This window comes from Cebus imitator, unplaced genomic scaffold (assembly GCF_001604975.1).
Source record: "Cebus imitator isolate Cc_AM_T3 unplaced genomic scaffold, Cebus_imitator-1.0 Scaffold4, whole genome shotgun sequence".
NCBI classification, from domain to species: domain Eukaryota; kingdom Metazoa; phylum Chordata; class Mammalia; order Primates; family Cebidae; genus Cebus; species Cebus imitator.
Window position 1 is genome coordinate 11,417,671 of NW_016107319.1, and position 24,324 is coordinate 11,441,994.

The 24,324-nt window shown below is 38.9% G+C and overlaps 1 protein-coding gene across 4 annotated transcripts in view; it reads right to left on the reverse strand.

Annotated features, from left to right (window-relative positions):
* Positions 1 to 24,324, reverse strand: part of SLC10A7 (solute carrier family 10 member 7) — a 265,153-nt gene that overhangs the window by 12,868 nt on the left and 227,961 nt on the right. For 3 of the 4 annotated variants that reach the window (XM_017534819.2, XM_017534811.2, XM_017534832.2), the window contains one exon: positions 16,474 to 16,547. In XM_017534819.2, the coding sequence (XP_017390308.1) occupies positions 16,474 to 16,547 (74 nt within the window). Of the gene's footprint in view, positions 1 to 10,188; positions 15,140 to 16,473; positions 16,548 to 24,324 lie in introns of those variants that run through there. The other variant, XM_017534826.2, reaches the window with a different exon arrangement.

A 24,324-nucleotide genomic window follows, 5' to 3' on the forward strand; every position in this document is an offset into this window, starting at 1 on the left:
AAAGATGTTAGGTAAAATGAATTCAGTGAGCAGTTCAGTTATTCTAATTTTCTCTCCCTAATATAGGGTGTCAAAAGAAAGGCCACCTAATTCCAGGTTGGTGGATATGACTTGCCTGTGAGATCAGTCTCGTGCTGCCCCTACACTAGCCTACAATGTGGCTTTTTGGACCAAGCCGGTTTAATTTGCACAGCTTCCAGAATTCCATTCTGCTCGTATTCTGGCTATTCTAGGACTTTACCCAAACCCATTCTGGAACCTTCCAAAGGCTCGCTACTCAACTTTCTGCAAAGTCCTCACAGAACATGTGACCTGCTCCCATTGCCCCCATCTAAGTGATTGGTCTTTTGCTGAAATTCTCCATGGTATTTTAAATGCAGATTGTGCTGCCTTATCCTTGCCTGTGATTTATGTTTTATTTGCTTCTCTTTGTGTGTGTGTGTGTGTGTGTGTGTGTGTGTGTGTATGATTCCATCTTTAACTAAAAACTGCCAAATTATCTTTGGTAGGACCTCACCACAGCATCGGAACCACTACTGTTGCTTTATGAGACACAGAAGAGAACATTTTTATCCTTTTCATACAAAGAATCACATCCAGAATGAGGTGCAGCTAAATGATATATGCAAATTAGAGCTCTTTAATGGTTTTCTCAGTGTCCTAGGGTTGGGTTCATAGAATCTACATAGATTTAGGATTTCCAGATTGCTAAATACAAAGCCAACAGCAGCACCTCTGGGATGTCTGACAAACCCTCTCTGCTAGAGCTCTGGCAGAAAAACAGGACAATATTGCAACAATTTACCAGATATGTGCCAACAGAATTTTAGTTTCCAACCTCTGAAGCCTGAAAACTGTCTTAGGGTTATCTCTGTGGGTGGCATATGAGGGAAAGGAACATGTTGAAATCCACACAGGATGTGTCAGCCAAACATGTTGGGTATACTGGACACAAATGTTTTCTTTGCTACCCACTAGGAAACTGCTTACCCATGGAGCCTTCCTATTGCTCTCCTGCCCCACTTCCTGTCTACAATTAAAAAGACTGGAAGCTGAGACTTCTTTTCTGGTGCAGTCAGGAGCTATTCAGCTATGTTAAATAGATATTTATGTAAAACTTTCCTAAGAGACTTGGCCTTCCCTCATATTTCAAAAATATTCCTCTATCCAAAAAGAGGAATTAGGCCTGGAAAAGAAGCAACATTAACAAAGACAGGTCATAAACTTGATGTCTAAGGCCATTATTGAAAGGAACAATCTTTCTAGTAATCCTACACCTTTAGAAAAAAGAGCATTATTCATGTTCTAGTCTTCCATTTATCACACCTTACACAGGACGTTATCTGGAGTTCACATATATTTTGGGTTTTCATTTGTTGTTGGTAAGGCAGAATACTGATTGTAGCCAATACTTACACAGCGCTTACTATGTGCCAGGCACTGTTCTGAGAGAGTACAAACATCAGTTCATCCACTCCTCACATCCATGATGAGTGAAGCTACCACTGTTATCCTCACTTTTCAGAGAAGGAAATTGAGGAAGCAGATAAACAGAAATTTGCTCAAAGCCATGCACAGTTAACATCAGAACATAGCTAGGGTGTGAATATAGACAGACTGGCTTTAGAGTCTGTGCTCCTCAGCATGCTATGTGCCTGTAATACCTGGAAAGAATTTGTCAGAGTACTTACAACCCGAGAAAAGGGGTGCAAGGAGTGCTTTTTAATAAGATAGAATAATGGAGGGTAAAATGTAAGGAAAATGATAGTTACACAAGGAAAGTCTTAAAGCAAGAGAGATACCCATTTTAATAAAGGTGCTTATTACTTGGCAGGCTTTGATTTGCTTGTAACAAAGTTTGGTTGATGACCATTTTTATGACATTAGAAAAATTAAAAATTGTGTTTTAGTCTTCAATTACCCAGGCTGTAACCCCATCACTTTGCTGAAAGTTTTATGTAAATAAAGATGCAAGAAAAGACCAAAATGAGCAGCTGGTGTTACTTCTGTTTTGAAACAGGTATGTTCTGATTGGAAAAGATGTTTAATGAATGGCCTGAGCCGACTCACCAGATGCTGACAATGAAAGATTTAACTCTACCAATTGAAGGTTCCTGCCTCAGAAGATTAGGTACACCCTCACCTGTCTGACAGCATTGTAGGAGTAATTAGCAAGCAGGGAATTCAAGAATGAATTAAAGAAGTGAGCCATGAAGGCTTCATTCAAATACTGGCTGTGTCTTCCAGGAGGGGTCATCGTTTTTATGGAGATAAAGTTAGCAGGAAGTAGTGAGATTACTTTTTCCTTTTCTAGGCTGTGAATGAAGAGCTGTTTAGTCTTGTAAAGAGACAATCTGGCTAATGTTCATACCCACAGGATGTGAAAACATCAAAAATAGACTGAGAATTTCATATGACAAAAATAATGTAAGGTCAAAAGAATATATTTAACTGGTCACCAACACAGAACTGGCCCCTTCTGGCTGGCTCTAGAACTGTTGTCCAATTTTACAGCATATTTTAGATGTATTTTTATACAAATGAAGAAAAACACTTGAACTTTTTGAGTCTGATGCAGAGAGAAGCTGGATGGCGTGGCATGAGCTTTCACTGACTCTGCCACTGCCCCACAACCTAGATGTAGGTTTCCCTAAAAGGCAGCACTGATAATCTTATCTTGAGACACTGGAACTTTCGGAAGGCTTCCAAATATTAGTTAAAAAGTAAATGTAAGTAGGCTGTGACCCAAATGCACATTATTGATTTTTAATATACATTTTGTTTTGTTTTGTCAGCATGACCTTTAATTACCTTCAAGCGGTAATTTTTCTCTTCATGGTTCTGTGTTTATGTCGAACAAAAGCCCCAGAGGAGATTCCTTCTGACATAAAAGAACAAGGCAGTTTTGATTTGGGGATTAAAAACCAGACTTATTTATCCTTTGATCCACGTCTCTTAAAAAGGTTGACTCAGGTTTCTATGGTTTATCTGACCTAGATGATGTCCTGATAACCTACTCTTGGCCTTTATTTATTCTCAATAGTATAAACATTTGGCAGTTAGGGCATCATTTAGAAAACTTCTAGGCAGAAGAAATTTTAAAAAACCCTGGAAGTCACTTCTGAAAATAATGCTGTTTTTCTATTCTCCTCTGAATATTTAACATATCTAATTATGGCACAACTAATTCTGGTGTTCAGAATTAGTACACAAATGGTCAGTTTTGGTAACCCACCTTGCATTCTTTTTGGAACCTAGTAGAGCATAATGCATACAGAGTCAACTACTCTAGGCCGGGTGTGGTGGCTCATGCCTGTAATCCCAGCACTTTGGGAGGCCTAGGAGGACAGATCACCTGAGGTCGGGAGCTCGAGACCAGCCTGACCAACATGGAGAAACCCCATCTCTACTAAAAATACAAAATTAGCCAGGCATGGTGGCACATGCCTGTAATCCCAGCTACTCGGGAGGGTGAGGCAGGAGAATTTCTTGAACCTGGGAGGTGGAGGTTGCAGTGAGCTGAGATTGCACCCTTGCACTCCAGCCTGGGCAACAAGAGTGAAACTCTGTCTCAAACAAAAACAAAAACAGAGTAAACTAGTCTAAATGCAGTGGTTCTCTGCTTCTGCCACACATTAGAATCATCTGGGTAGCTTCTAAAAACTATGCTGCCTGGGCCCATCCTGACAGATTGAGTTAATAGGTGTTAGGGTGGGTCCTGACATTACTAGTACTGCACAGCTCCCAGGTGATTCTAATGTGAGTCAGGTTAAAGAGCCAGGTCTGGTATTCAGGTGGAGCCAGAGGACTCTGGCGGTAGACAGATGAGCCACGGTGCGCCTGCTCTGCTGTATAAGAGAACTGGGGTGAGTTATTTGACCTCTCTGAGGCTTTTCTAGTTTGGACAATGAAATAAATCATAGCTATTGTGCAGGGCTGTTGTAAAGATTACATGCGATAAAAAGGCAAATTAAGTGCTTAATGCAGTGCCTAGCACATGGTACTAAATAACTGCTAGACCCTTCTTTTGATACTTGAAAGCGTCTTCACATCTACTTTCTGATTTAATGTTCACTTCAACCTTGTGGGATAGGAGAAGAATAAGGGCTTGCAAGTTTGGGTGTCTACAGGTCTGGTTGATTTAGACTTTCATATCATTTCATTATTAAAATAATCCCGTATCATCTCTGTTCTCTGGAGTATCTCAGGTTCTCAGTCCGTGGAGCTATTTTCTCTACACACTCCCTTAGTGATCTCATCCAGTTTGATAGCCTAAAATAGCATTCACAGGCTGCAAACTTTAGCCTGGATCAGGATTCCAGACTCCACTGGATGTCAAAAAGACATCTCAAACTTCACATGTGCAAATCCAAACTCTTGATCTATTCCCACATCACTTTCAACTGCTAACATCTGCTCCTCTGCAGTCTTCCCTAATCCAGTAAGTGGGTCCTTACACCCCTCAGGCCAAACATCTTTAATTCCTTTCTTTTACATACATATCCAATTCACCAGCAATTCCTATTAGTTCTGTGTTCAAAATATACTTCAACTCGAAAGCTTCTCAACTCTTCCACTCCCATTACCTTTGACCAAACTACCCTCAACTCCCGTCTGGATTAAAGCCTCTTTCTTGAGTCTTCTTTTCTCACTGCTGTATCCTCCCACCAAACCCCAGCCTACTTTTAACAGAGGAACCACAGGGATTCTTTCACAGTAGAAGTGAGGTCTTGTCTCTTGCCAATTCAAAACCCTCCAATGGCTGCCCTCTCATTCTGAGTAAGAGGCAAGTCCCTACAATGGCCAGTAAGGCCTAACACAACATCACTGGCCCCTCTCATTACCTTTCCCCTGTCTCCTATCTCTCTCGCTTATTCTGCTCCCACGACTGGCTTCCTCCTCCTTCCTCCAACATGCCAAATGCACTGTTGTTTCCAGTCTTTGCCTTCTCTCTTCCTTCTGGTTGGAATCTCCTTCCCCTAAATTTCCACAGGCTTGCTCCCTATTTCCTTCTGGTATTTTGATCCAATGTGCCCTTTAAGGCTGAATCCTTCCCACCTCCGCCCTGGCACTCCTTATTCTCCTATTTGGTTTTTTCCCCATTGCTTACCACCATCTGATGTGCTGTATATTCAAGTGTCTGCGTATTCCCACTAGAAAGGAAGCTAGATGAGGGCAAGAACTTTTTTGGTGTTTTGTTCACTGCTGTACCCCTACAACTTAGAGCAGGGCCTGGCACATAGTAGGTTCCAAATAAACACTTGCTGAATGAATGAATGGATGAAGTAGATTATGTTTTAAAAGCATCTTTTCATTGGCACTGCATAGAGCAAACTTGTAGCAAAGGCAGCCCTGGGAAGTGTCACAGCTACAATTTCATTAACATGCTCAGCTTCAGCACAGATGACATTCCAGATCAGCTGGCTTCCTGGGGCCCAGGAATCTTTTGAGTTGTGGCCAATTTTGTATCTCCTCCTGCCCCCAGGGTAACTGTCAAAAACCTACTGGGTACCCCACAGTTTGAAAAGGTGGGCAGCTAACTTTAATTTCTGGCGGGAGTTGTTTGGAGGGGGCTGTAAATGGGGATACAGAAGGGGAGAGTGTTACCCTTGCTTTGCAGTTGTAGGCTCATGTATTCTTTACTGTAAAGAAGCATGGAGCAGGCTGTCATTAAAGACACTCAACCTGGTTTATAGTGTCTGGTTCAATTAAGAGAACTTCTGGGAAGAGACATGATCAAATAAATAATTGGAGAGATGCAACTCTGAAAGGACAATTGTTTTTCATCGATCTCTGTTTGCAAGTTGAAATTGAGAGATACAAACTTCAAGTGGATGGGCTCTCCTGGGTGAGAGTCTTCACTTCAAACGCAGTCAATGAGTGTTGTTTTGTGATACACATTTTAGTACTGCTAGAAGCAAACTTTCTAAATATTAATAATAATAATAAACAAATCCCTCTGCAACTGACAGTGAGTGCACAGATGAACAGAGATTTCCAGGAAACAGGCCGTTCTCATCTTCTGGATGTGGCAAAGGCTTCATCAGAAGGGACAAGCTGTAGAACAACAGAAAGTATGCCCCTCATTTCTTTGGAATTTCCCTTTCAGGAGCACTGAGGGCATATGAGTTGATTATTAATGTGTAAAATTAATCTCTTTAGAGTTACCTCTATTATAAGGTGCTTTTTTTTTTTAGTTTGAAATTAATATGAAACTTTGGAATTAAAAGCTTCTAACGCTAAGAGCTGTCGTTAGGAAACACAGTGACAAGGATTCAATATACTGTGAGGTGCCACTGTACAATACGTGGGATTTTTCATGTCTCCTTGCTATTGAGCTGTAGGTGACAACTGCAGGTAGAGCTTGGCTGCAATGAAGCTGACACATGCAAGCACTTGGCCCCTCTTGTTCCTGCTTCATCACTCAGGCTAAGCGAGCAGCAGACAGCTAACATGCCACTCATAGGTGTTTCTAGAGGGCTGGGTGGCCTGATGGAAAGGACATGGGCTTTGAAATTAGAGACATGGGTTTAAATCCTGACTGTGCCACCCACCAGCTCTGTAAGCAGATGATCTTACCCTAATCCCCCTCAGTTTCCACATCTGCCTCAAATGAGGTTAAAATAACTATCTCAAATGGTAGTTGGAGGTTTCAAGTGAGACAGTGTATGGGAAGTAGCTAGAATAGTACATGGCATAGAGTGAGCACCCCCAAAATGATAGCTATTAGGATTATTATTGTTGTTGCTGTCATTATTATTATAAGAAATAGCATTATGAAATAGTATTAGGGGGCTTGTGTTTAGCAGACTACCAGAGCTGGCCAGGGTGGGGCTTGTCACTGAGATCATTCAGGATGAGGTGTGCAGCACTTCTAAAACACTATAGATGGTGACGCTGTGGACTGCCCTAGGAACTGAAACTCCCTCCCGCTGATGCTGCCCAAACCCCCACTGGCCCTCATATATTTACAATCTCTGTATTCTTGGTAAGTGCTCACCATCATATTTGGTCTATTGCCCCTTTCAGAGCACTGACTCCTGGGAAGTGATGATTCCATCACTTGTTTTCTTTACTTTCTTTAAAAAAAAAAATCTTTCTACAGTAATTGTGAGAGTTTTTTTTTAAAAAAAATCACATAGATTCCCTTTCATAAAGGGATTTGTATAACTTTCAAATGGTATTCTAAATTTATTTTAAATATGCTTCAGTTTTGCCCCAGCTTACCAGGAAGACACGATCTTAAAGAAAGCAATTCCCTTCTGGAGTGAATGCTAGTAGGTATTTTGGCCACTAAATGGGTGGATTATACCTTTTTTTTTTTTTTTTTTTTTTTTTTTTTTATTTTTTTTTCTTTTTTTTCTTTTTTTTGAGACAGAGTCTCACTGTTACCCAGGCTGGAGTGTGGTGGCACGATTTCGGCTCACTACAACCTCCGTCTTCCAGGTCCAAGCGACTCTCTTGCCTCAGACTCCGAAGTAGCTGGGATTACAGGTGCCTGACACCATGCCTGGCTAATTTTTGTGTTTTTAGTAGAGATGGGGTTTCACCATGTTGGCCAGTCTGGTCTCGAGCTCCTGATCTCAGGTGATCCACTCACCTTGGCCTCCCAAATTGTTGATATTATAGGCATGAGCCACCACAGCTGGCCTAGATCATACCTTATATTAATAAAATACTGGCATACTTTCACACCCAAATGCTGTTGTTTAATTAGATTAATACAAATGAAACTCAAAAGGACATTTGACGTTAGGCAAAATATGGTAACCCCTGCTACAGATTAGAAAAACCAGAGCAAGGTTTTTATCCTTCCTAGGACTACAATATCATGTATTGAAACCATGGAATGAGGAAGAGGGTAATTCCTAGAAATTAGGGTCCAGGCCTATTGCAGTTTTTTGAAAAAATTACTGCTTATTATTATAGGATACTAAGTAGTATGTCATCAGCAGTTATGTCTTAAGGAGCTTCTTTTGGTTGATGATAAAGTATTTAAAAGTGAGGTATACTGTGGTCATGCTAAAGTAAGAATAAGAACAACCAACCGCTCAGAGTTGACTGAAACTGGTTCCTACCATCATCAGAATGCACTGACAGACAATCTGACTGAATGTTCTGCTAGATCAACGCTTCCTTAAGAATCTGGGTGCATGAGCTAGCACATCTGAAACCTGAGAGGTGACTCTAAATGTCAATAATGGATGGCTTTCAAACTTTAATATGCATGATACCCTCTTCTGAAATGGGTTACACGTGTTGGACAACAGGGTTTTATCCTTAAAATTCACACTCAGTAGGCTTGAGCAAATCTGTTTTTTTGTTTTTTTTTTAATTTTATTTCTTTTAGGAAACAATGAGCTATAATTTTGAGGATCTCCCTTTGAGAAATGCTGGTCTATGGTGTCCATCCAAAGAGCTCAAGATTCTAAAGCTACATACTTGAGTTCTTCAAAATCAGAGAATTATTGAACAGTAGAGCTAGAAGAGCCCCAGACATCAGCTGGTCTGAACTTTTCATAACCAGCGGACCACAGGGTTGAGATGTTTCATAGCACAGGGCTCTTTCTGCAGGACTATCACTACTTACAGCTCAGCATAGTGGCTAATAGTTAGGCCTGGGCTTCATTTCTGGCTCTACCACTTGGGATCATGTAACTTGGGCAAGTTATGGATCACTTGGGAACTTCCCTTATCTAGTATGATTGTGGAAGTCATGCAAGCTGGTGCCCACAAAGTACTTACGGGAAGTGACCTACACCAAGGTGGATTCTTTCTAGCAGATGAGGTATAGTGGCCAAAGAAAGTTTAAGGTAGGTGAAGCTTAGCTATACTACTACAACTTTGCCAGCAGGTTTTAGTGAAAGTAAGCTTCTCATATATATATATATATATATATATATATATATATATATATATATATTTGTGTTTAACTACTAGTATATGTTGAGTTAAATATATATATATATTATAATTTTATTTCCTAAAAGAAATAAAATTAAAAAAACAGATTTGCTCAAGCCTACTGATATATATTTAACATATACATATAAATATATATATATATATATATATATATATTTAACTCAACATATACTAGTAGTTAAACACAAAAATATTTTGTGCAACCTACCCTATAAAATGGCAGTCTCAGCTTGGACCTTTTACATGCTCTCATAGCACCTTGCATGAGAGGGTCCCTCAGAGGTACATAGTGACATTCCAGAGCAGAATTTGGTCACTCTTCCAGTCAGCTTCAAGAAACCACAGATCCTCCCAACAGTAGCTGGACACAAAACGAGGTAGGGATCACTCTAGCACACCCCTGAGGGTTTCACATGCAGACTACAGGATTTGCCAGATTCTTTTAGCAAGTGGCAAGTCTCTCAAATTTTTAGGCAGTCCACACATTAATGAAAACCCATTCATTACATTTATCATACAAAGTAACAAGTCAGTAATTTCACCAATCAAAACCTGTTTCTGAATTCATTATGCTAATTAAAAGGTCTCTGGTTGATAGAAATCACAAAAGTATTTGTTGTAGCGGCCTCTGGAGTATTTGCTTTCTGATAAAGTTGTGGCTGAACACTACAGTGAGAATTTTCTATTAGAGCAATTGGCTGTTCCTGGTACTGAAGTCTCAACTAACAAGTACATACATAATTACCACATTGTCCATAGAGAAGTATTTTAAAGTAAATTACTTTATGTAACAAGCACTTAGCACAATGTTTACCTATTAAATACCCAGTTAATGTTTGCCACTATTATTATTACTATTGAAAACATGTTGAATAAATCAGCAAAAGGTATAAAAACTCTATTACATAAGCTGAATAAAATAATAATCTAAATAAAAGTAATCTTACATTATGCAAATCAAGAATCACATTAAGTCTTAATTTAGCTCTGCTTCCTACATGGTATCAGAAATTTGGGTTGAAATTCAGTGAAGGCCTGGTGCAATGGCTCACATCTGTAACGCCAATGAGAGGCTGAGGTGGGAGGATCTCTTGAGGCCAGGAGTTTAAGATCAGCCCGAGCAACAGAATGAGACCCTCATCTCTACAAGAAATTTTTAAAAATTAGCCAGGCATGTTGGCTCAGACCTGTAGTTCCAGCTACTTAGGAGACTAAGGTAGGAGGATGGCTGGAGCCCAGGAGCTGAAGGCTGCAGTGAGCTATAATCATGCCACTACACTCCAGCCTGTGTGAGAGTGAGACCCCATCTAAAAAAAAATTTCGCCGAAAAAGGGATAGCAGAAACCAAAGCCTACCTGGTAACTATTTGAGGAAGAAGATAAAACCTTCTTGCTAAGCAAGGTATAAAGCAATCTTTTTTAGACCTTGGATTACAACCCATTAGTAAGCTGCAAGATCAATTCTGGATCACACTGTAAAACATATTTCTAAACGTATGTTGTGGTTAAAAACATTTGACGAGGAAGAGGAGGAAGGGAGCATGGGAGTATCAGGGCAAACATCTGGTATATCACTAAGATGAATGGTAGTTGAGGGTCAAGCTGGAGATCTTTCAGAGAAGTTTTAATAGCTGTAATTTCATACTTGCTGTCTAGAACCCTGGGGACTTTCTATATTTTGATTATGAAGTCTAGATATGCTAGCAATGATTTTCAGATACCAAATTCAGAATACAAAATCCAAACCAAAAATAGTTCAAAAATCTCTAAAGAACATTACTGTATCACTTTGTTTGAGAACTTACATTTCTCTCTTTCTTTATGTGGATCAGAAAATAGCACAAAATGACAGACACTCCCTCACTTTTCTTTAGCCTGGTGGTAAAAATCTATTAGGTCCATAATTTTAGCAGCATCTTTAAGAATCTGTCAAATGGCAAAGACTCCCAAACTGCCTTTCCTCATGGAACTGTAACTCAGGAAGAAACTGCATGACAGAAATATATTTATGGCTATACTCCAAAGATAGTCTTTTCTTTTCTGTCATTCCTCTGGATTTCTATTTCTACCTTAATGGGTTATTGTGAAACAGCACTTGTGGCTCTTAGTATGCAAGAATGGAGTACAGACAGTGTTGCCTCACGAAAGGTAGGCCTGGCTCACTAGATTTACTTTAAATAGAATATAACTTTTTATTAATAATGAAGAAAATGTAAGAAATGAGTACCAGTTTATGACTGGGCCACATGGAGATATATGTTTATGGGAGCAATTATAAATGTCCAGTATTTTAAAACTGTCTTATAACAGCAGTGTAATCAGAAATAATTTTCTTTTTTAAACAATTCAAACCCATACCAAGACTGAACATTTATGATACTTGGAACCAGTGGAGCAATTTTTGGTCTTCCAAGTGTTTTTATGTTTTATAATCCAAAGCAGTTCTGGAAGTTAGGAGGCCTGGGATATAGTTTCTGGGATATGATCTGGGATAAGTTGAAAGATTTTTTTTCCTATGCTTTCATTTATTTGTATGCACAAGAAGGCAACAATTACTGACTTGCTAATATTCAAGATTGTTTAGGTAACATTATTTACAGGGTTAAGAGCTTTAAGTAATTGTTGTGCAATTGTAGAGTAGTTTTATTAAGAGTCTTTATGTGCCAAGTAGAATAGGCTTTGTATGAAAATAGCACCAGAAATGCCAACTTTTGTATTTCAATTCAATTTCCTCTTGATAAAATGACTCAAATGTTATTAAATGAGACTTTGGGCTCAAGCTGTAGGTAATTTTTTAACATTCCTAAAAAACTTCCAATCAAATGGAAAACAAGATCCTTTTAAGATTGTGTTTCTCCTAAGAGACTTTGGTGGGGGGGTCTGAAGATTATTTTTTAACCTCTTTAAGAAGAAGCTATAGTGATATTTCCTTTCCTGTAATATTTTAACATTATTTACATAACTATTCATTTCAATAACTCATTTCTTTTGCACATATAATAGGTAAACTTTTTATTTCATAGAGCAGAAATATCAGCCACAGACTCACAGAAACTTAATGCTGGAAGGAATCTCAAGTATCATTTTGTCCATCTTCTCATTGCATGGATGAGGAAATGAGGCCCATGGCAGTTAAGTGATTTGTTCCAGATTTTGGGGAGAGAATTGGAACACAAATCCAGGCTAGATTCAGAATGTGCTCTTTCTACTCTTTCTAGAATCCTCTGTCTACCAGAAAGCTGTATTCTTTTAGCTTAATGCATAGTTTCTTGTCATAGTTAAGCTGTGTAACTGCAACTAGACCCATACTTAAGTACATATAAACAATGTAAGGAATAGTTGCCTTGATTTGCCTTTGTACACAAGTGTCTGTAAACAACAAGATATACAGTGAACTTTTAATCAGCATTGATGATGATACTCTACTTAATTTTTAAGTGGCATTCATTCAATTCAGAAGTGCTTTTGGAAATAAAAAATTTGGAGTCTCACCATTGACTGCCAGTAGTCAGCTGACATACTCTGAGGTTATGTGCTTTCAGTTTGCTATTTAAAAACATTAAAAACTAATTTGTATTAAAAACTAATACAAACATGCTTAAGGACCTCAAATGCCCTGAAACATTTGCTTGCTAAGTGTAGGGAGAAAGTTTTCTGCATATATTGGAAATCTAGTTAAGCAAAGTGATTTGAATACTCAAAAGAAAAAGATAAATAAGATAAAAGTAAAATACCGATTCCACAGGATATCTTGGATTTAATTCCTTTCTTGATGGGATCTATTGACTGACTGTGCACTGAGCCATTATTAACTAGGATACAAGCTGTTCTTCAATCTCTGCTATGTAAAATATCTTTTCATTATTACACTAAAATTGCCATCAAACTAGAGAATAATTTGGGAGAGTTCAGGGCTTTTACGGCAACACACAGCAAGTGATGCTGTCTTGACAAAATATAAAATTACCTCCAACCCTGAGCTGAAACTATAGGAGAGCAGCAAACAAGCCCTGTAGTATTGTTTTAGATGAAGCACAGTGATAGCTCTGCACTTCCTTCAGGCCTCCTCTTTCTTCCTGAACGAACTCCAGGGAATGGCATCATGTCAGGCTTTCCAGATGGATTATGTGAAGCCATAGCTCAATGTCATTTTCAATAGGAAGCCTCATAATTAAAGGTCAAATAGTCACTTCATCTGCAATCAATCAATAGAAAAAGTACTAATACGAAGAACTAATCAATCAATGGCAAATGCACTAATAAAAGCAATGAATCAAATTCAGCATGCGTGTAGATGCAAGTACATGAAAGAGACTGAGACAGGGCAAAAGCAAGAACAATAAAATAAATCGAAGGTGTATATAAGGGATATTCAGAAAGCTTCTCGAGCAAGAGTTTTCATCTTTGGTTCATTAGTTACATGGTTACCTCTTGGCCTGCAATGATTTATTCTTAAATACAAATACTAGATGTAATAATGAATGGTATTTTGTTTCACTTAAATGTATTCTATGTGAGATGTTAAAGATGTGTATATACATATATACACACACATATATAAACAGAAGAAATATGACAGTGACTACAAAGGGAAAGATGCATTTTTAAAATATACCAAGTAGGTATATCACAATCTGTTATATTTCATCTTCATGTAAGTGGTGAGAGAATAAATAACTGTAAATGATATTACCTAAAATTTCCCCTCGCTTTCTGGACCATGAATTCTTCATACTCCTTGTGATGTACTTGCATTTTCATGCAGGGGTGTTGATAATGTGGAGGCTGTGCGTGTATGGGGTCAAGCGGTATGTGGGAAATCTCTATACATATGTTCCACTCCATGTTGCTGTGAGCCAAGAACTGCTTTTAAAAAAATAAAGCTTATTTAAAAATAAAAACAAATGAAAAAGAATTTCCATTAGGAATATTATTAGCCTGTATCTCAGGTCACTGTCATGGCCTATCCTCTGTACCAGAGATGTGAGCTCACCAGTAGAGGGTGACATGTATTGGATCTTGTGAAAATGGATACAGTAAATTTATAGTGCTTAATAAGGTCATTCTAGCATTAGCATCTAATCATCCCTTGCTGTATGTGGAAATACGGTTGATCTGTCTGAGATAAGGGAGCAGCAAAGAGAACATGTTTATAAATACTACTTAAGAGACTATAAGACAGAAGCCAAATATAATCAAGGGATGACAGAATATTGGAGCTGGAAGTAAAATTACCTAATCTTAGAACCAAGGAAACTGAGGCCCAGGAAAATATCAATGGAAGAGTGAGGCTGAGTATTTAGGTCTTATAATTCCAAGAGAGCCTATGTCTATTATGTTCTGAAAGTAGCTAAGGATTTATATACATGATTACGTAGATGCCACACTAGTACAGCATCTTATCGGAGGATCTATTTCATGGTAGAACACTGCAAAAGCAAACAGAAATCCAATTTAACCCAACCCTTTTCAGCAAAACAACTACTTCATAGCACCTGTTTGCCTGAAAATCAGCTTTTGGAAATTATGAAGGACAGAAAAGTATGACTTTGGGATTAAGAAAAATAAAAAAGACAAAAAACCCTGAATGGGTGGATATTCTGCTTATAGAAAAGCACACTGATCACACTGCTGTGTGCTTCTTAGGTATGCGTCTTGCTCTTTGTTCGGTACAACCAGCTCTAGCACAGAAGAACATCATAGAGAAACAGAGAAAACCCTTTTTGGTTTTCCTGACAAAAGCAAGTCCTTTTGTATCCCAGAACTTAAAAGTAAAATTAAAAAAAAAAAAGAAAAGTGGGTCAAGTTTGCAAGCCCATTGCAGAAATGTGGGAATGTATTTGGTGCAGCCACAGTTCAGCCTGTGCTCTAAAGAGACAGGCTCATTCAGTCGCTGCACTCTGTATATCTAGACTCACTAACTTTTATAAAGGTCCCTAAGGTTTTAGAAGACCTGAAACACCAGACAGTACATGACAACAACACACGTGGGAAAGAAGTGGAAGATGATTTCCTTGAGGTCAACAACTAAAACATACTGGTTACATGAAAATCTCTAAGACCAGGGGTACTACAACCTTGGAAGTGGTAACATAGCTATAACTAACAGTGTTATTAGTAATTGATAAGAATAGCTACACTTTATAGAGTACTCACCAAGTGCCACGCAGCACAGCAAACTCTTGGATGGGCTATCTCGTGTAGTCCACAGGAATCTATTTACAGTATGATTATTGTACACATCTTGTCATTTATTGACTACCTATTATCTACCAAGTGCTATGCTAGGTACTTAACAAATTTTAACTTTAATATTTACAACAGCCTTGCAAAATAAGTATTATTCTGCCCCTTCTACAGATGAAGAGGCTAAGGTTCAGAGAGGATAACTGATTTGTTCAGGGTCACAAAATTAGGATTGGAATATGGCTTCTAAAACTGTTTCAACTTCAATTTAGTGATGATTATAGCTACAGAAATACACAAATACAGCAGTGCATAGACAGTATACATATAATTTGTTCAAATAAGCTGAACCTCTCAGTAACAACTGCTCCTTAAGGGCTTGTCCAATTTCTAAATCATTTTCCAAACTAGGTAAGACTGACAGTAGACTATCAGACAAATATGTTTGGGATTAATAAAAACATTAAGAAATGTCTTCATTTTCTAGTTCACAGACCGAATTTCCTTAACATAAGCAGACTAAGAACAATATAATGATTCTTCATTCTGTTAAGTAACTCATGTGCCAAAATATAGAAGAATTTTTAGTATGAGTTTTTGCTATAACATGCCCACCACCCCAAGGAGTTTGTGACTGATGTATATTTCAATAAAGCTTCTGATTACTTAATGACTTTTAATGACTAAAAACATAGATTCTGGATGTCTAACAGGTTATTGGGATAATGGCACTAATTGGATAAAGCTAAGTAGAAAACAGCAGTTTTCTTCTTAATCCATTTTTGTCCATTAAATAAATACTTATTTCATTTTTAGTGCTAATCTGATTGAGTTAATGATAACTATATTATTTCTTTGTAGAAATAACATTCAGAAATGGGCATCAAACTAATGTCAATATCAAATTACAGTAATAACCTTATTCCCACCTTGCTCTAAGTTGCCGGAAAATAAGTTAATCTTTTCCATGGACAACTCTAGGGCATTCCAAAGCAAAATTTTGTCAATTCCTTTTTTAGAAGTAGTTTTCACAGCATCTCCACCTCTGCTCTAATGTTAACATTCTACATTGATAATCTTTCATGAGAATTGAAAACATTTAACATTTAACAAAACATTTCATGAGAATTGAAAACATTTAACAAGTTAAATTTTACAGTATTAGTTTTGTCGCATAGAGATTTGTTCAATCAAATAACAGAATTTCAAAGCAATGACCCCCCCTCACTTTGCTACTATTCCTTATCTAATAGCATGGACAATACCCCATTCCATTTAATTTGAAGAGTTCTTTCAATTTTAAAATCATAAGATATAACTATATGAGGGTAATATATGATTTTTAACTCTGTGAATCACTTACCCAATGTGAGGGATTTGTGTGTAGAACAGAAAATGATAGCAACTGTGTCTGCTGGTGTGAAACCCGAATTATTCCTGGGGGCAAAAAAAGATTTTTACAAATACTTTTATAAAAAGCCAATTTAACACATCCAAAATCAAATGTAGTACCTACCTTTATGTTAACATCCCTTTGATCAATCATGGTGACAATAGTAATTCTAAACCCAAATGTATAGAAGTGTCTGAATTTCTTTTTAGAGAACCACTTCTAAGTCATTTAACCATGAAAAGAAGAACAGTTGTAAAAAAATGTGGTGGAGGTATCCCAAGATCACGTATATAATCAGCCCCTGGTGCAGGACTGATTATAAAAATAATGGAAAAGAGGGGAGGATCCAAGATGGCCAAATAGGAACAGCTCCAGAGTGCAGTTCCCAGCAAGAACAATACAGAGGGTGAGTGCCCACTGCATTTCCAAACAAATTTTCATTGCCCACAGACCAGGAGATTCCTGGGCTGAAAAGTGCCATGAGTTTTCAGCATGGCGGTTTCAGCTGGTGCTGGGTTGGCGCACAGAAACTCACACAAATCTGGGCAGCCGTTTCAATTGGTGCCTGGGACACCTGGGAAACAGAGCTGCCCATTCAACTGAAAGGGAGGGGTCAGAGACAGGAAGCCAGGCAATCTGGCTCAGTGGGTCCCATCCCCACAAAACAAGCAATCTGAAACGCTCTGGATTGAGAGTTTCACAGCAAGCGCAGCTGGACCCAGGATGCTCCAGCTCATGGGGGGAAGGGCGACCACCACTACTGAGGCAGTTCACACAGCAGCTGAGCAGAGCCTGCGGCAGCTCAGCAACGCCTCTGCTGGCAGACTGTAACTAGACTACTCCATGCAGGGCAGGGCATCTATGAAAAAAGGCAGCAACAGGAAAGGAACTTATAAATAAAGCCGACCTTCCTAGGACAGAGAACCTGGGAAAAGAGGTGGTTATGAGTTCCACCGCAACAGACTTAAAAGTACCTGCCCAGCATTTCTGCACAGAACAACGGAGCTCTCAGCACAACACATGAGCTCCTATAAGGGACAGACTGTCTCCTCAAGCAGCTCCCCGACCCCCATATACCCAAAGAGACATCTCATAAAGGAGAGCTCAGGCTGACATCTGGCAGGTACCCTTTTGGGATGAACATAACAGAAGAAGAAACTGGCAGCAACCCTTACTGTTCTGCAGCCCCTGTGGGTGATCCCCAGGCAAGCAGTGTCTGGAGTGGACCTCCAGCAGTCCTGCAGCAGAGAGGCCTGACTGTTAGAAGGAAAACTAAGAAACAGAAAGAAATAACTTCATCATCAACAAAAAGGATGTCCACTCAGACACCCCATCTGAAAGTCACCAACTACAAAGACCACAGGTAGATAAAGTCACTAAGATGGGAAGAAACCAGGGCAAAAAGGATGAAAACACCAAAACCCAGAATGCCTCTCCTCCTCCAAAGGATCACAACTCCTCATCAGCTAGGGCTCAAAGCTGGATGGAGAATGAATCTGATGAATTGACAGAAATAGGCTTCAGAAGGTGGGTAATAACAAACTCGTCAGAGCTAAAAGAACATGTGCTAACCCAATACAAAGAAACTAAGAACCTAGAAAAAAGGTTAGATGAGATGCTAACTAGAATAAACAGCTTAGAGACGAATATAAACAACTTGATGGAGCTGAAACACACAGCATGAGAACTTTGCGAAGCATACACAAGTTTCAATAGCTGAATCGACCAAGCAGAAGAAAGGATATCAGAGATTGAAGATCAACTCAATGAAATAAAACGAGAAGGCAAGATTAGAGAAAAAAAAGTGAAAAAAAAAATGAACAAAGCCTCCAAGAAGTATGGGATTGTGTGAAAAGACCTAATCTACATTTGATAGGTGTACCTGAATGTGATAGAGAGAATGAATCCAAGCTGGAAAACACTCTTCAGGATATTATCCAGGAGAATTTCCTCAGCCTAGCAAGACAGACCACCATTCAAGTCCAAGAAATACAGAGAATACCACAAAGATATTTCTCAAGAAGAGCAACCCAAAGGCACATAATCTTCAGACTCACCAGAGTTGAAATGAAAGAAAAAATGCTAAGAGCAGCCAGAGAGAAAGGTCGGGTTACTCACAAATGGAAGCCCATCAGACTCACAGCGGATCTCTCCGCAGAAACCCTACAAGCCAGAAGAGAGTGGAGGCCAATATTCAACATCCTTAAAGAAAAGAACATTCAACCTAGAAGTTCATATCCAGCCAAACTAAGCTTCCTAAGCAAAGGAGAAAGAAAATCCTTTATAGACAAGCAATTGCTGAGAGATTTCGTCACCACCAGGCCTGCCTTGTGAGATCCCCTGAAAGAAGTACTAAACAAGGAAAGGAACAACTAGTACCAGCCACTCCAAAAATGTACCAAATGGTAAAGACCACTGACACAATGAAAAAAATGCGTCAACTAATGGGCAAAACATCCAACGAGCACCAAAATGGCAGGATCAAATTCACACATAACAATATTAACCTTAAATGTAAATGGGCTAAATGCCCGAATCACAAGATACAGACTGGCAAATTGTATAAAAAGTCAAGACCCATCAGTGTGCTGTATCCAGGAAATCCATCTCACATGCAAAGACACCCATAGGCTAAAAATAAAGGGATAGAGGAAGATTTATCAAGCAAATGGAGAGCAAAAAAGAGCAGGAGTTGCAATCCTAGTCTCTGATAAAATGGACTTTAAACCAACAAAGTTAAAAAGAGACAAAGAAGGGCATTGCATAATGGTAAAAAGAAGAATGCATCAAGAAGAGCTAATGATCCTAAATATATACACACCCAATACTCAGGTACATAAAGCAAGTTCTTAACCACCTACAAAGAGACTTAGACTCCCACACAATAATAGTGGGAGACTTTAACACTCCACTGTCAATATTAGACAGATCAGCAACACAGAAAATTAACAAGGATATCCAGGACTTGAACTCAGATCTGGACCAAGCAAATGTAATAGACATCTACAGGACTTTCCACTCCAAGGCCACAGAATATACATTCTTCTCAGCACCGAATTGCACCTACTCTAAAATTGACTACATAATTGGAAGTAAATCACTCCTCAACAAATGCAAAAGAACAGAAATCATAACAAACAGTCTCTCAGACCACAGGGCAATCAAGTTAGAACTCAGAATTAAGAAACTAACTCAGAACCACACAGCTTCATGGAAACAAACAACTGGCTCCTGAATGTTGACTGGATAAACAATGAAATGAAGGCAGAAATAAAGATGTTCTTTGAAACCGATGAGAATAAAGACACAACATACCAGAATCTCTGGGACACATTTAAAGCAGTGTCTAGAGGGAAATTTGTAGCAATCAATGCGCACATGAGAAGCGAGGAAAGATCTAAAACTGACACCCTATCATCAAAATTGAAAGAGCTAGAGGAGCAAGATCAAAAAAACTCAAAGTCTAGCAGAAGACAAGAAATAACTAAGAAAGATCAGAGCAGAACTGAAGGAGACAGAGACACAAAAAACCCTTCAAAAAATCAATAAATCCAGGAGCTGGTGTGAAAATATCAACAAAATAGACAGACTGTTAGCCAGATTAATAAAAAAGAAAAGGGAGAAGAATCAAATAGATGCAATAAAAAATGATAAAGGGGAAATAATCACTGATTCCACAGAAATACAAACTACCATTAGAGATTACTACAAACAGCTCTATGCACGTAAGTCAGTAAACCTGGAAGAAATGGATAAATACCTGGACACTTGCACCCTTCCAAGCCTAAACTAGGAAGAAGTTGAAACCTTGAATAGACCAATAAGAAGGGCTGAAGTTGAGGCAGCATTTAATAGCCTACCAAGCAAAAAAAGTCCAGGTCCAGATGGGTTCACAGCTGAATTCTACCAGACGTACAAAAGGGAGCTGGTACCATTCCTTCTGAAACTATTCCAAACAACACAAAAAGAGGAAGTCCTTCCCAAATCATTTTATGAGACCAACATCATCCTGATACCAAAACCCGGCAGAGACTCAACAAAAAAAGACAACTTCAGGCCAATATCCATGATGAACATAGATGCAAAAATCTTCAATAAAATACTGGCAAACTGATTGCAACAGCACATCAAAAAGCTTATCCATCATGATCAGGTAGGCTTCATTCCAGGGATGCAAGCCTGGTTCAACATATGCAAGTATATAAACGTAATCCACCATATAAACAGAACCAAAGACAAAAACTGCATGATTATCTCAATGAGGAAAGAATTCCCTGTTTAATAAATGGTGTTGGAAAAACTGGCTAGCCATGGGCAGAAAGCAGAAACTGGACCCCTTCCTGACACCTTACACTAAAATTAACTCCAGATGGGTTAAAGATTTAAACATAAGACCTACCACCATAAATAACCTAGAAGAAAACCTAGGCAAAGCCATTCAGGACACAGGCATAGGCAAGGACTTCATGACTAAAACACCAAAAGCATTGGCAACAAAAGCTAAAACAGACAAACGGGACCTAATTAAACTCCAGAGCTTCTGTACAGCAAAAGAAACAATCATTAGAGTGAACCGGCAACCAATAGAATGGGAAAAAATTTTTGCAATCTACCCATCTGACAAAAGGCTAATATCCAGAATCTACAAAATAGATTTACAAGGAAAAAACAAACAAACCCATCCAAAAGTGGGCGAAGGATATGAACAGACACTTTTCAAAAGAAGATATATATGAGGCCAACAAACATATGAAAAATGCTCATCATCACTGGTCATTAGAGAAACGCAAATCAAAACCACATTGAGAGACCACCTCACACCAGCTAGAATGGCAATCGTTGAAAAATCTGAAGACAACAGGTGCTAGAGAGGATGTGGAGAAATAGGAACACTTTATGCTGTTGTTGGGAGTGTAAACTAGTCCAACCATTGTGGAAGACAGTGTGGCACTTCCTCAAGGACCTAGAAATAGAAATTCCATTTGACCCAGCAATCCTATTACTGGGTATATACCCAAAGGATTATAAATCATTCTGTTATAAGGACACATGCACACATATGTTCATTGTGGCACTGTTTACAATAGCAAAGACCTGAGGCCAACCCAAATGCTCATCAACGATAGACTGGACAAGGAAAATGTGGCACATATACACCGTGGATTAATATGCAGCCATAAAAAATGATGAGTTTGTGTCCTTTGTAGTGATATGGATGAATCTGGAAACCATCATTCTCAGCAAACTGACACAAGAACAGAAAATCAAACACTACATGTTCTCACGCATGGGCAGGTGACAAACAACGAGGACACATGGACACAGGGAGGGGAGCATCACACACTGGGGTCTATTGGCAGGGGCCAAGGGAGAGACAGTGGGAGGTGGGGAGGTTGGGGAGGGATAACATGGGGAGAAATGCCAGATGTAGGTGACGGGGGGATGAAGGCAGCAAACCACGTGGCCATGTGTGTACCTATGCAACAATCCTGCATGATCTGCACATGTACCCCAGAACCTAAAGTACATAAATAAATAAATTAACAAAATGGAACAAGGAACTCTAGCTAAGTCTTAAGGTTACTACTTGATATTTACCAAGTGACTTGAAAGGATTAATATATCTACAAAAATTTCTTTCAAGGAGAAATACAACCTCTGGCACTTAAGAAATACATGGTATGAATAAAGATTTAACATATATTTTAGTAAAAACAACAAATTATCATTTTTTGAGCAGTATCATGTATGAGGCACTTCTCTAATGTCTTTCCATGTGAAAGCAACAACACCAAAAGGCAAGTGATACAATGTTCCTATTTACAGATGAGAAAACCAAGGCACACAGAAGTGTATAACTTATTCAGGGCCCATGGTAGTAAGTGACAGAGCCAAGATTCAAATAGAGTCTATTCTAGTTTCTAGGCCTGTGTTCTTAATTACTATATTCTATATTCTACTATTGTTGTATACCATGTTAAGCATAAATTAAAAAACTCAGTCAAAACTGATTAAATGTTGTGGGGAGTCAGTACTGAGAGTTGGATGTCATAATAGGATTTCCTATTTTAGATAACGGTTTAGAAAGCCAAAAAAGCTAAAATGTCATTGTTATGACTGTGCCCTTATATTTTAGACATTATTCTTTCCTGTGGAGTCAGGATATCAGGATTTGACTGCACAGAGTCTATTCATTCCCTGCCCTGAACTCTGACAGAAGAGTTAGCAAGTGGAAAAATGCTATAGAAACTGACTCCATGTAGACAGTTGCAGATATAACAATGTACCCAATGTTTAAGACTCTCTAATGAAAGAGACCCCATCATTCCCCTTAGTAATCTCATCCCCATGCACTACTTTTGCTGGGAGAAAACTCTTCCCTAAATAGATCCCACATCCTGTTTTTCTTGCTGTACACTCACAGAAGGAAAGAAGAGTCCTCCCTTCTTCCTCATCCCTTGTGCCTGTGTCAAGAGAATATTTAAAACACCCTTTTGGTCTCTCTTCTGAAAAGGCATGCATGTTTCTGCTTCCTAGCCAGTCTCACTTCTAAGCTCTTTCTTGATAACAACTTTCAAACTGAATTTTTGGCGTCTTACTTCAGCTGAGGATTCCCCACAGACGTATATCATAACCTCTTATTAAGTATAGTAAGACTGGCTTATTGTTTCTACATTTTATTCTCATACTGATATTGTGATACCATCCCTGTTTTTTAAACATTGTACTACATGGCTTACATATTTCTTCATCTCTTTATTCCTCACAGTAAGCCTAGTGGGGAAGGATTTCCATAAGGTTCTATAAATGCATGGGCTGGGAGATGAAAGCACTAAAGATATACATGAGAAAGAGGAGAGGAGAGAGAAATAGAGTGCTCTGTGACTGAAAGAGAAAGATCACCTCTAGTTTGGCAGGGAAAGTAGGAGATGATGATGGAGCACAAAGAACCTTCTGGGAAAAAATAACAATTAAGATGGGCCTTCAATAATAGATTTAGACATGTGAAGATACGTGTTTTAGATAGGGAGCAGTGAGACTGCAGTTTGGACGTATAGGGGGCAGTTGGCAAAGAACACGTTCTTCAGGTTGACTTGTGTGCAGGGACGCTGGCTTATGGTCAGGAGTATGGACCTGATAAGATAGGATAAGAGGAACTGCTGAAGGACTTGGGACGGTAGAATAATATGAGTAGATCCATTCTTAAGGAGGAGTGATCACACAGCATGGGGTAAGACTGAAGATGGTGAGGCTGGGCAGGAAGCAGGGAGCTCTAAGGGCCTAAAGAATCAGAGTGAGGACAGGAGATGGTGGAAAAAGATATGGAGATAGGGTGAAAAGAATTTCTCAACTATTATGTGCAATATTACTTTCTAACAGCTCAAGAGTGGAGACTTTTGGAGAAAACACACCTGATTTTAATTCCAGACCATCCTTTTGCTCATATGTAGAATGAATATAAGACTGTCTGACTTTTAGGGTCAATTTTGAGGATAAATGCCAATGCTTGTTAACAATGTGGCACAATGTAAATGCCTAACACATCATAGGGGATATGGATATTATCATCATTGCTTTGAGAGAGAAGGAAGAATCAAAGAGAAATTGGAAACATCTAGCATATGGGACCAAGAGGAGTATTAAGGCATTAAGAAAACAGAAAATTGAAGAGGAGGCCTAGTGAGCCTTGGGAAAGAGGTCAAGGAGTTGATGCTGATGTCTACTGGACTTGTAGTGGTGAGAAGAACTGAGTTTGCAGTGGTGAAAAGGACTCTGTTTGGAGTGGTGAGAAAGATCGAGTTTGGAGTGGTGAGAAGGACT